Source organism: Mastomys coucha, unplaced genomic scaffold (assembly GCF_008632895.1).
Source record: "Mastomys coucha isolate ucsf_1 unplaced genomic scaffold, UCSF_Mcou_1 pScaffold9, whole genome shotgun sequence".
NCBI classification, from domain to species: Eukaryota; Metazoa; Chordata; class Mammalia; order Rodentia; family Muridae; genus Mastomys; species Mastomys coucha.
The window spans coordinates 57,226,454-57,238,097 of NW_022196915.1; the positions used below are offsets into that span (position 1 = coordinate 57,226,454).

Sequence of the window (11,644 nt, forward strand, 5' to 3'; positions counted from 1 at the left end):
GTTCCCCAAGGGCTGCGCGGAGGCCTCGGGCCGCGGTTGTGCGCGCCCGCTGACCAGTCCGCCCTTCCAGCGCCTCGCGTGAAGCGTGGGGCCGAGTGGGAGGGGATGGAGGAGGCCCCCGGTCCGGGAGGCGGGAAAGGCCCCGCGCTGCGGGACGGGCGGCGGCTCGGCGGCTCCAGGCGGCGGCGGCGACGCGGCCTGTCGGGCCCCGGGTGGGCTCGAGCCCCGGGGCCCGCGTGCGCACCGCACTCGGTGGCCCGGCTCCCTCGGCCACCCCCTCCCCCGGCGCTCGCTCACCTGCACATGATCCGCCATTTTGCTCCATTCATGCTCCTCTCAGGCCCCCCCTCCCCCCCAGCGCGCACCTCGGCCGGGGCTGCCGCCGCCGCTGCTGCCGCCGTCGCCGCTGCGCCTGCGCGCTGGGGGCTCGGCGCTCTACGCTCGTGGCGTAACGCCGCTCGGCTGCGCAGGCCCCGGCCGGCTGGTCTGGGTTGGAGAATGCGCAGCGTGGCTGGGACGGCGTAGAGGCGCGGGCAACGTCAGCGGCCCGGAGACGCCGGGTGGGAGGAAGCGGAGGGCCGTGGAAGCGCAAGGGAGGGGAGCTGGGGGAACAAAGCTTTGTTTACATGGGTTTTAAAGGGGCCGCGCTCGAACTCGCGCGCGGGCCGGCACCGCGTGGAAGCGGAGCACGCTGCCTGTCGTTCCGCGTGCTGTCACAGCTCCACCTTGCACTCTGCACCCGGGGCATTGCCTGGCCACGTGCGGCCTGCTTGACTCGTCTCCGGACGTTCCTGCCCCAGGGCCAAAGACCTCCTACCTGGGATACCTGCACCATTCACGACTTCCCAGGACTCTGTTCTTAACTGGGCCGCGATTGTGTTTGTGCTTTTCTAGCCTGTTCTACTGGACCCGGGTCATTGTTTTCTGATCCGGGTTTCACCAACAACCCCAGTAACAATCGCCTTGTTTTTATTCGTCTTACCCTCTTCTATAGACAGCCATGGATATAGCCGCCAAATACTGATGATCAAAAATGTAACAAGCTGCCGTTTAATCTTACGAAATCAATTGCTATTTTGACCAGTGCTACAGGCAGCCCACCCCGCTTCCCTCCAACCCCCGAAGGGGTCTGATGGGTCTAATGAGGGCAATATCTGAACGCCGAGGCCGAGTCCCCGTCAATTTTCTGTGTTAGATAATGCCGATTCCTATTTTCTATTGGATTCCACTCCGGTTTGTATTCAAGGCTCCTAGATTAAATCAGCAGGATTTTGATAGCACTAGTTGGTTTAAGTTTGCTAACAGGACTACATCTGCTTTGTTTTGGGGGGGGCAAATGAAGGTGGTAGTGAGGCCCACAGTATTACTGTTGCGGATTTATTGGGCTGGTTTTCAGCAGTGTGTCTTCCTCCTGGTGTATCTTCCAGTTCGCAAAGGTAGGACAAGTAGGAACTACATTTCCCAGACTTCCTTGTAACTGGGGTTCGGCCAGCAAAATTGACTCAGTGAAAGAGACTGACTCAGAAGATTTAGGAGGCAGAAGGCAGAGTTTTCAACTGTTGTTTCTGGCAAGCTCTTCCTGTTAATCTTTCACTTTCTCACTCTCTTTTCTCCCTCTCCCTCTTTCTCCAGCCTTCCAGTAGCCAATCATTGATTCCATGAGTATAAATAGGCAAGGGTGTGTGTAGGGACGGTAGTGTCAGGGGATTCCTGACTTTGTGTTATAGTACAGTTATAGATTCTTGGGGTCTCAGTGGCAGTGACATTCTCCTTGACTGATTGATTAGGTAGCTTTTTTGGTAGGCCAGACTACTCAAATCTGTCCACTATCTCCTGGTTCGTTGTTCAGCTTCATTAGCCTTCCATAGCCTTCACCTCCATGTCCTGTTGAGTATATATCTAATGCACACCCACTCTGCTCCTGTCTTCACTGCTGATATCCTGGTCTGAGACTTGTATTTTTTTCCTAAGTCCTGTTTTGGTTCCTGTTATAGTTTCCCTTCTTCCTGCATTTCTCCTTGGTAGCTCAATCCCAGCAACATTAACCCCACAAAACAGGTCATTTACACTCTCTGACTCACCTCTCCTGTACCCCTGCCCCTTCACAATGCTCTGCTCATTTCTGCCTTTGCTCTGCTCTTCTTTTGCCATTATTTAGTGCCTTTCCTGGTCTGTAGGTGCTGGGAACTGAACCCTCTTTTTTCTTAGTGCAATATGTCCCCCTTATCCTTGGAGGATAGATACATTGCCCAAAGCTACATAGCAGGCAGTATCTATATGCTGTTTTCTCCATATATACCTAAGATAAAGTTTATAAAGTAGCCACAGTAAGATGAATAATAATAGATAATAAAATAGAACAATGACAGTGTGGCATTACACAGTTTATTTTTTAAAGGGTTGCTTGTTTCTGGTGTGTTCCATTTAGTATTTTTGAATTATAGTTTATGAAACCATGGGTATAGGAGGACCATTGTACATACTTAATGGGGAAAGGGCAGGGCTAGCAATGAAACTAGGGATGTATACTGTCCTACCCTCTACAGTCAGGAAACCTCTGGAGCTGAGGATGGCAGGCACCAGATCTGTCCTCATCCTCATTTCTTTGCCCAATCTATCTTTCTCACGTTCACGTCTCTCTACCCATTTTAAACCTTTCTCTTGTGTGCCCAGAGCTGCCCATTGGGTAGCTGTCTTCGCCTAGAAGATCTTTCGGAGTTACCTAATCCCTGAGTAAGGAAGCCAAGAGCCAGCCCAAACCCCACCTGCCCCTCAGTATTATGGGAAATCTTTCCTTCGCTTCCTGGTGCCTGGAGACCCAGAAGTCCTCTAGTTCTCTGCACCTCTGCTGTGTTTGGGAACAGCGCCTTGATTCCTGCTCACGTGGTTCCCCAGAGGCCAAGCAGAAAGTACTGCGGTTAGTGCCTCCTTGACAGCATTCCCACCCCAGATGGGTGAAGTTAAGCTTGCGAAGACGTGTGTTCTTAGTAGATTTTAGCTCCTTTCAGACTATGGCTATGAGAAGAGTATCTCTCCCGATTCCACAGGCCAGGGATGGGGTGGGGGGTGGGGGTGTCTAGAATACGTGGGGTCAGGTTTAAAAAGTTTCCCAGGAATCTGGTGAACTCGGGCGCCCCCTTGTGGTTCTGAGTGGTGTATATATCCTGATTTCCTACTGGTTGGAGGGTAAGCAGGGTGTTTGAGAAAGCATTCTTTGCACTCCTGTGAGGCATGTACTGGTGAACTCCACAGCACTGTCACACCAGAGCCATCCGATAAGAATCTGTGTCCTTTTTAGGGTTGTTTTGCTTTTGATGCTTTCAAGACACAGTCTCACTGTGTAACCCTTGCTAGCTTGCAACTCACTTTGAAGACTGGGCCAGCCTTGAACTTATTGTAATCCTCTTGTCTCTACCTCCCAAGTGTTGGGATTATAGAACCTGCACTTTGGTTGTTGTTGGTTGTGTTTGTTTGTTTGTTTGTTTTAGTTTGTTTTTGTTTTTGAGAGGATTTCTCTGTGTAGGCCTGGCTGTCCTGGAACTCTTTCTGTAGACCAGGCTAGCCTCAAACTCACAGAGATCCACCTGCCTCTGCCTTCGGAGTGCTCAGATTAAAGGCATGTTCCATCACTGTGCAAACTTACATTTTATTATTTTGTTTGTTTGTTGTTTTTTAAGATTTATTTATTTATTTTATGCATATGAGTACACACTGTAGCTGTACAGATAGTTGTGAGACTTCATCTGGTTGTTGGGAATTGACTTTTAGGACCTCTGCTTGCTCTGATCAGCCCCACTCACTCAGGCCCAAAGATTTATTTATTATTATAAATAAGTACACTGTAGCTGTCTTTAGACACACTAGAAGAGGGCGTCAGATCTCATTACAGATGGTTGTGAACCACCATGTGGTTGCTGGGATTTGAACTCAGGACCTTTGGAAGAGCAGTCAGTGCTCTTACCCGTGGAACCATCTCACCAGCCCGCAAACCTACATTTTTAACCAGATCATCACGTTAGAGTTTGAAGGCTATTGTTCTCTCTCCAAGAGGCAGAGGCAAAGACCACACAGGTAGCCCAGAGTCTCTAGAGCCTACAGTCTTAAACTCTTGAGTCACAACCCCATATGGGATCTTGAAACTGAACATGGAGGGAGGGGGAGTAGCAGAAAAAAAAATGGCAACTGTAAAAGGTCTCTGGACATGCAAAACTAAAAATTAATTCAAAACCACACGTGTAATGAAGCTAGGGGGATTCTGGCAGTGCTCTCTGGTTGCTCTGGGAGACGTCATTGCAGCCACGGTTCTGAACAGCCAACATGCTCACTGTTGCTGTGTGTACTATCAAACCATGTAATGCCTGAAAGACTCTGCCTTAGTTCAGATCCAAGATTAGTATATACCACGAATTGGTGTATCTTTACCTGCTGCTATAGAAACATAATGGCTTGATAGGAGAGAAACAAAACCAATATTTTCCTACAATCCTTCTTCAGCACCTATAAAATCAGTATATCCTTGGATTATATTGTTAGAATATTTTATTTTAAAAACTGCTCTTTGAGTTGCTTGCTTGTTTCATGAAAGATAATATTACATGTATTTTTGCTTGGAGTTTGCATAGGATTTCCAACAGTTTCTTATATGACCCTAAGCATACCAGTGCCACTTAATACTATGTACATATGTATGTATGTATGTATGTTTGGATGTATGCAGTTTGGGGAGAGGGGTTTCCATATCAAAGGCTTACCTTATCAACTACCTGTGTAGCCAAGGATGACTTTGAACTTCCAATCCTCCTGCCTCCACCTCCCAAGTGTTAGGATTTCAGGTGTGGACCACCATGTCCAGCTGTACTTTGTGAGTGTGAAGTGAATTCTCACCACTGATGATTATAAAATCGGAATAGCATTCAACTCTGAAGAGCATTGTGAACCTGGGTTGTGTAAATTGATTCTGTAGTAGCGCCTGCAATTCCTGAAGGCAAGATGGGACATGGAGAGAAGAGAAGCTTGAAAAACTGCTTTCCAGTCCTGGGTGTGCGGCTTAGCTTTGCCTGCGTTGGAAGACTCTGGTTCCTGGTCAAGAGCTCTCCAGACCACCCCTAACTTCAGTTTTCTTCCTTTTCAAGGAGTGGGTTGTGGGGTCTGATGGATTCATGAGGTTTCCATGTCCTTCCTTATCAGATATTCAGCCATCATCAAGTTACTGTGTGAAATGAACAAGTGTTCCCATCTCAGGATATGAATTTGCTTCTGTTTTTATGTTTTTGGTTGTGAGCCTAGCCATCTCTCCGGTCTTGCTTGTCATTAATAAATGGTAATGCCTATACCAAATACTTTTTTTTTTTAAGTAAGTTTACGATTGGTTATCAGTAAATGTTTGATTTGCGTATCTGTTTTATATACCTGGGCTCAAGTAAAATTTCCCAGGTAAAAAGAATTCAGAAGTGAAGAATCTATGATGGTTGTGAGCCACCATGTGGTTGCTGGGAATTGAACTCAGGACCTCTGGAAGAGCAGTCAGTGCTCTTAACTGCTCATCCATCTCTCCAGCCCGTTTTCTCTTTTCAATGAGTAGGTTATGGTGATTGATTCCAAAGGGCTCTTCCAGTCCTGACACACTCAACATCCTGCTTATTTTTTTTTTCGAGGCAGGGTTTCTCTGTGTAGCCTTGGTTGTCCTGGAACTCACTCTGTAAACCAGGCTGGCCTCGAACTCAGAAGTCTGCCTGCCTCTGCCTCCCAAGTGCTGGGATTAAAGGCGTGTGCCACCACCGCCAGGCTGCCGATGGCTTTCTTGAACAACTTGATTTGGGAGTCTCTTTGTTCTTATGGCTGTCCTTCACACCAGCTTCTGCAGAAAAGTGTGAAATTTGGCTGTTTTGGAAATTGCATGTTACTCACTGGAAATGCCGGAAGGAAGCTTGATCGTGAAGTGCACTCAAAAAAAAAAAAAAAAAAAGAGGCACACACACAGAGCAAGAAACCACAAGGCCTATCAGCCTGTCGTCATCAAGCAGACTAGAATAGTGTAGAAAAACTCTAGGCAGAGAGGAAATGAACTACAGAGAAGGGGGAACAGGCCCAGAAGGGAGAGGAGAGAGGGCAGAGGCAATGGCAGCGGCGAGCTGAAGCTGTGATGGTCAGGATGGAGGAATCGGCTGTGAAGCAGGGCTTCCTGCATCTTCAGCAGCAGCAGACCTTTGGCAAGGTAAGAAAGAGTAAGGCTGGGCTCTGGCTGGGCGGGGCAGCTTGGGGGAGGGCCTTGTTACTCTCTAGGTAGAGCGGTGTCTCAATGTCCCTGACCCTTATGAGACCGTGTGCTCCGCCAGTTTAGACAAGAACACTACTTGGGAAAGATATCTGCCTTCTCTAGGTGTTTTGCCTCCTAAACCAGGCCCCAGATCGCTCTCTGCTGAGGGCTGTCTGTCCTTACGTGTGGAGAAGGAAGCAGATGCTGACATCATCTCTCTCTCTTTTGTTTTGTTCTCTTGCTCAGTATTGAATTGGGGGTACCATGGGAAGGTACGGAAGGAAGAGTTGGGGGGCCAGTTGGGGATGACAGCAGAGGTTCTTCTCACCTTGTCTGCTACTAAGCTGTGGCCCCAGGGTGTTCCAACCTCTTCTGCCTAGCTAGCCTCTTTGATGGAGAAGCTCCTCTGCCTCCTGCTGTTACAGAGCTGTACTTATCTACACCCCCACCTCACCCTGTCTAGGTCTCTGTCTCCGTTTGTTTCTCATGGTCCAACTCCTTAATCAGTGAGACAAAAAATGAAAGGTGTTGGGAATCTTTGGAGTCAGCCTTCCCATGAAATGAAGACTTGTCTCTGGTCTAAGCTACTCCCTCCTATCCTGTTACTCTCTGGGCTCCGTGACTTTTGTCCCCACTACCTGGCAGATGGGCCTGCATCTTCCTGGTCTCTGCATCCATAGGACATTTGCTGTGGCCCTTGGCTAGTCTGCAGATCTTGGTCTCCTGGCTAATCAGTTAGCGCTGTCATTCCATGGTCTCTCTTTTCTTCTCGGGCCTCTCTGGCTGCCTGTGATGTTTACCTTTCTCCCTAACCTGTGTTGCTGCCCCAGCCCCAGCTACCTCTCCCACAGTTCCTCTCTCCCGTTTCATGACCGATCTCTCCATCTCTGATCATCCCTGCTTGGCCTCTCCTTGCTCTACCTGGGCTCAGAAGTGGCGCCGGTTTGCAGCCGTGTTATATGGAGAGTCTGGCTGTGCCCTAGCCAGACTAGAGCTCCAGGATGGCCCTGAGAAGACACGGCGTGGAGAGGCCACTCGGAAGGTTGTCCGCCTCAGTGACTGCTTACGGGTAGCAGAGGCAGGCAGTGAGGCCAGCAGTCCCCGGGACACCAGTGCCTTCATCCTGGAGACCAAGGAGCGCCTGTACTTGCTGGCAGCCCCCTCAGCAGAGCGCAGTGACTGGATCCAGGCCATCTGCCTGTTGGCTTTCCCGGTGAGGGCTACAAAGCGGACCATAGGCACACAAGGGGAGGGCAATGTGAGATACTTCCTGTGGGCAGGTGGTAGAAGAAACAAAACTCTTTTTTTTAGAGGAATTCTTCCTTAAGGGAACTCAGTTTGAACCAGCAGGCTGGTGCACTCTGAAAGTGTGGGTCAGAGGGAGGCCTTGGGATGAGTTCTGGTGCTAAGACCTGGGACCTGCCTCCTCAGGGGCAGAGGAAAGAGTCACCAGAACTGGAGGAAAAGGACGGCAGTCCCTGCATGGAGGAGAACGAGTTGTATAGCAGCTCCACCACAGGTGAGGGTTGGGATGGAGGAGCACTATCGGTGCGGGAGGGAGGAGGCCTGGGCTGGCTGCAAGGTCAAGTCTTCCTGCCTTGTGGTTACCCTGGGCCCTGCTTATCAGCTTCTCTTCCTGGCTTCTTGGTGTGGCTCAAGGTTGTTGGAACCCAGCCTGCCCCAGTGTCACCCTAGGCTCAGCCTGTCCTGACTGAGGCTGAGGGTCTTGGTCTTGACTCTCTCTCTTTGTGGGTCCTGAAGTGACTGTGTGAGGAGAGAATTGCTTTGTGTCCGTTTGGCTGTGCAGGGTGTCCTGTGAATAGGGAAATGCAGAGTGTTGATAAGGGAGGCCCAGTTCTTGCTTTCTTTGTGTTTTCTAGGCTCGTCATGAAGACACAGGAGAGAAACTCTTCCATTTAAGCTCTCCCCACGGGAAGGGGCACTGGCTATAGAAGGGCCTTAGGGCCAGGCTTCACCTGTAGCTTAACATCAGGGACTTGGGGAGAGATGATGTAGAGAAAACTAAGCTGTAGCTCTGGCAACAGTGGCAGGAAGGATGTGGGCCCAGCATTGGGGAGGTGTAGCTGAGAGCCTGAAGGATACCTTCCAGGGTGGGGTCAGCAGCCTAGGCTCTAAGATCTGTGGTGGGATCACAGGTAACAGGAACAGGTTTTTCTTGAGAATTTCTGGCATGCTTACTTCCAATGGGTTGGTGTGGAAGGAGCCACTGTATCCTTAGGCTCCCTCCTTTTCTCCTCCTCCCCAGGGGTCTGCAAGGACTATTCGGTGACCATACGACCCACAGAAGCCAGTGAGCGCTGCCGGCTTCGAGGGTCCTATACTCTCCGGACCGGGGTGAGTGCTCTGGAGCTGTGGGGTGGCCCCGAGCCAGGCACACAGCTATATGACTGGCCCTACAGGTTTCTTCGCCGCTTTGGGCGTGACAAGGTGAGTGAAGGGCTGAACGGAGCAGGCTGAGACTGAAGATGAGTTACCTTAAGGGAACAACCAGGCAGAGAACCAATAAAGAGAGAGTGGAAGGAGGGGGAAGGTCATCCAGTGAGACAACAGAGGTGGGAAGACCAGGGAGGGGGAGGAGCTAAAGCCAAGAGGCCTAGGTGAGGCTGAGGCGAGGTGGAGAAGGGAGGGAGAGGGCTGAAGAGCTGTTGACATTTCTCGAGCCTCAGTCAGTTCATGCATGGAAGGGAGAGAGAATCGAGTGTTCTTGCCAGGTGTGCTGGCACACAGCTATAATGTCAGCACCTAAGAGGCTGAGGCAGGAGATGACAGAGTTGAGGGCTCTGCCTGGGCTACACTGAGAGAGCCTTTCCTCAAAGAAACAACCAACCCCAACAAACAAAACCCAGGGGCAGAGGGACAAGAGCTCGAAGTTTCTGATGCTGGGTTCAGAACTTCTACATGAGGGTGGGGCCCCAGGAAAGAACAGCTCCATAACCTCTTCTCCCCTCCCCCCAACCCCCCACTGTAGGTGACTTTTTCCTTTGAGGCTGGCAGACGCTGTATCTCTGGAGAGGGCAGCTTTGAGTTTGAAACACGGCAAGGCAATGAGATCTTTCAAGCCCTAGAAAAGGCCATTGCTGCCCAGAAGAATGCCACCCCTTCGGGGCCCCCACCCCTGTCAGCCACAGGGTCCGTGATGCCCACTGTGCTGCCTCGACCTGAAAGCCCCTATTCCCGGCCCCACGACTCTCTGCCTTCTCCATCCCCTGGCACACTGGTGCCTGGCATAAGGCCAGGGGGTCCTGAAGGGGAATATGCCGTACCCTTTGATACAGTGGCTCACTCGCTGAGGAAGAGCTTCAGGGGCATCCTGACAGGTCCTCCTCCACTCCTTCCTGACCCACTCTATGACAGCATTCAGGAGGGCCCTGTGGCCCCTCTACCTGATCATATATATGATGAGCCTGAGGGTGTGGCTGCCCTATCCCTCCGTGAGAGAACACAGAGGCCCTCAGGGGAGAAATGGAGGGAGCAGGCCACTGCTGATGGGGGTCCCAACTCCCTCCAGCAAGACTCCTCTGTGCCTGACTGGCCACAGGCAACCGAGTATGATAATGTCATACTTAAAAAAGGCCCAAAGTAGGGGATGGTCAGGAGATGGGATATGTGGTTCTCAGGGAGGTCTTCGAAAGTTGTGGAGGGGAAATGGGGGCTTCTGGTAGAGCCCTTTTGGTTACTGCCCCTTCCTGGGCCCCAGGCTTGCTGTGCCTTATTTGTATACTGTGTGAGTCACTAGACTGGAGCAGGAAGAGGGCCCTGGAGGGACCCACCCTCCTCCTACACTTTTCCACTTCCTCCCACTGCCTTGCATCTAAAAGGAACTGGGGTCATTTCTCTTAAGAGACAAAAGATTTCCAACAGATGTCCTGGCTCCTCGGCGTGTGCAGGCCTCCTGCCTATAGATGCTCTGTTCCTGGGACAACCCTGACTGCTGGTTAGCAATGAGAGTGGCTGTTGTCCTTCGAGCTCCCAGAGTTTTCTAGACATTAAACCAATTTTGAACTACTCCTCTGTGGCCTGAATGCTGTGAGGTGGGAAGAATGCTGGGGCTGGCCTGCTGAATGCTTCTTCCCCCAGCGGGGGTGTCTTCCCTGGAGGGGATGTCTCCCCTGGACTGGGGTGTCTCCCCTGGCGGGGGTGTCTTCCCTGGACTGGAATGTCTCCCCTGGACTGGGATGTCTTCCCTGGTGGGGATGTCTCCCCTGGCAGGGGTGTCTCCCCTGGACTGGGATGTCTCCCCTGGTGGGGATGTCTCCTCTGGTGGGGATGTCTCCCCTGGTCTGGGATGTCTCCCCTGGACTGGGATGTCTCCCCTGGTGGGGATGTCTCCTCTGGTGGGGATGTCTCCCCTGGACTGGGATGTCTCCCCTGGACTGGGATGTCTCCCCTGGACTGGGATGTCTCCCCTGGCAGGGGTGTCTCCCCTGGACTGGGATGTCTCCCCTGGACTGGGATGTCTCCCCTGGCGGGGGTGTCTTCCCTGGACTGGAATGTCTCCCCTGGACTGGGATGTCTCCCCTGGCGGGGGTGTCTCCTCTGGTGGGGATGTCTCCCCTGGACTGGGATGTCTTCCCTGGACTGGGATGTCTCCCCTGGCGGGGGTGTCTCCCCTGGACTGGGATGTCTCCCCTGGACTGGGATGTCTCCCCTGGACTGGGATGTCTCCCCTGGTGGGGATGTCTCCTCTGGTGGGGATGTCTCCCCTGGACTGGGATGTCTTCCCTGGACTGGAATATCTTCCCTGGTGGGGATGTCTCCCCTGGTGGGGATGTCTCCCCTGGTCTGGGATGTCTCCCCTGGACTGGGATGTCTCCCCTAGTGGGGATGTCTTCCCTGGGCCTATGCCGGATCCTCAGCATTTGTCTACAGAGTCAGAGGCCCTAGAAGGTCTGGGTCCCTAGAAATGTTTATCTTAATCTGCTCTTACTTTTGTTGTTGTTGCTATAACTGAGTGCCACAGGCTAGGTAGTTTATGAAGAAAAAAGATTTTATTTTCAGCTCATGTGCTGCAGGCCGGCCAGTCAGGGCCTCCCTCAACTCGAAGGAAAAATGGGATCCTAGTCAGGTCGTCAAGGCGTAGGCAAAGAAATGATGGCAGAGACGACACAAGGAAGTGCTGAGTCTGAATGTATTTCTTAAAATGGCATGAGGCTTTTACAGTCATTGCAAAAGAGAAAGAGAAATCTGGCAGCTCAGTAATCGAGGTACATCTGAGGTCACCTGAAACACACTGGGTCTAAAACAGCAGCCATCTCCTCTAGACTGGTGCAGCAACCCCAAGTGCGCCAGCCAGGAGGATAGAGGCTCGAATCTTGAATCTAGAATGCTGACTGCTGCTCTCTCTCTCTCTCTCTCTCTCTCTCTCTC

At 51.6% G+C, this 11,644-nt stretch overlaps 2 protein-coding genes across 3 annotated transcripts in view; one reads left to right on the top strand and one right to left on the bottom strand.

Annotated features, from left to right (window-relative positions):
* Positions 1–447, bottom strand: part of Xpo7 (exportin 7) — a 90,547-nt gene extending 90,100 nt beyond the window's left edge. Inside the window, exon 1 of one of the 2 annotated variants that reach the window (XM_031362652.1) lies at positions 298–447. In XM_031362652.1, coding sequence (XP_031218512.1) covers positions 298–315 — 18 coding nt within the window. In that variant the 5' untranslated portion in view covers positions 316–447. The remainder of the gene's footprint in view (positions 1–297) is intronic. The other variant, XM_031362655.1, reaches the window with a different exon arrangement.
* Positions 448–5,981: 5,534 nt separating this feature from the next.
* Positions 5,982–10,283, top strand: Dok2 (docking protein 2). Its single transcript, XM_031361278.1, has 5 exons — positions 5,982–6,214; positions 7,188–7,469; positions 7,688–7,775; positions 8,523–8,704; positions 9,246–10,283. Exons 1-5 carry the CDS (start codon positions 6,143–6,145, stop codon positions 9,858–9,860), a joined length of 1,239 nt encoding a protein of 412 aa, XP_031217138.1. The 5' UTR covers positions 5,982–6,142; the 3' UTR covers positions 9,861–10,283.
* Positions 10,284–11,644: the final 1,361 nt, after the last annotated feature.

Bases quoted from the DNA above. Each gene is read 5' to 3' on its own strand.
- Dok2 (XM_031361278.1), top strand. From the start codon at position 6,143: ATGGTCAGGATGGAGGAATCGGCTGTGAAGCAGGGCTTCCTGCATCTT. The intron at 6,215-7,187 runs GTAAGAAAGAGT...ACCTGGGCTCAG, and splicing joins AGCAGCAGACCTTTGGCAAG to AAGTGGCGCCGGTTTGCAGC. The intron at 7,470-7,687 runs GTGAGGGCTACA...CTGCCTCCTCAG, and splicing joins TCTGCCTGTTGGCTTTCCCG to GGGCAGAGGAAAGAGTCACC.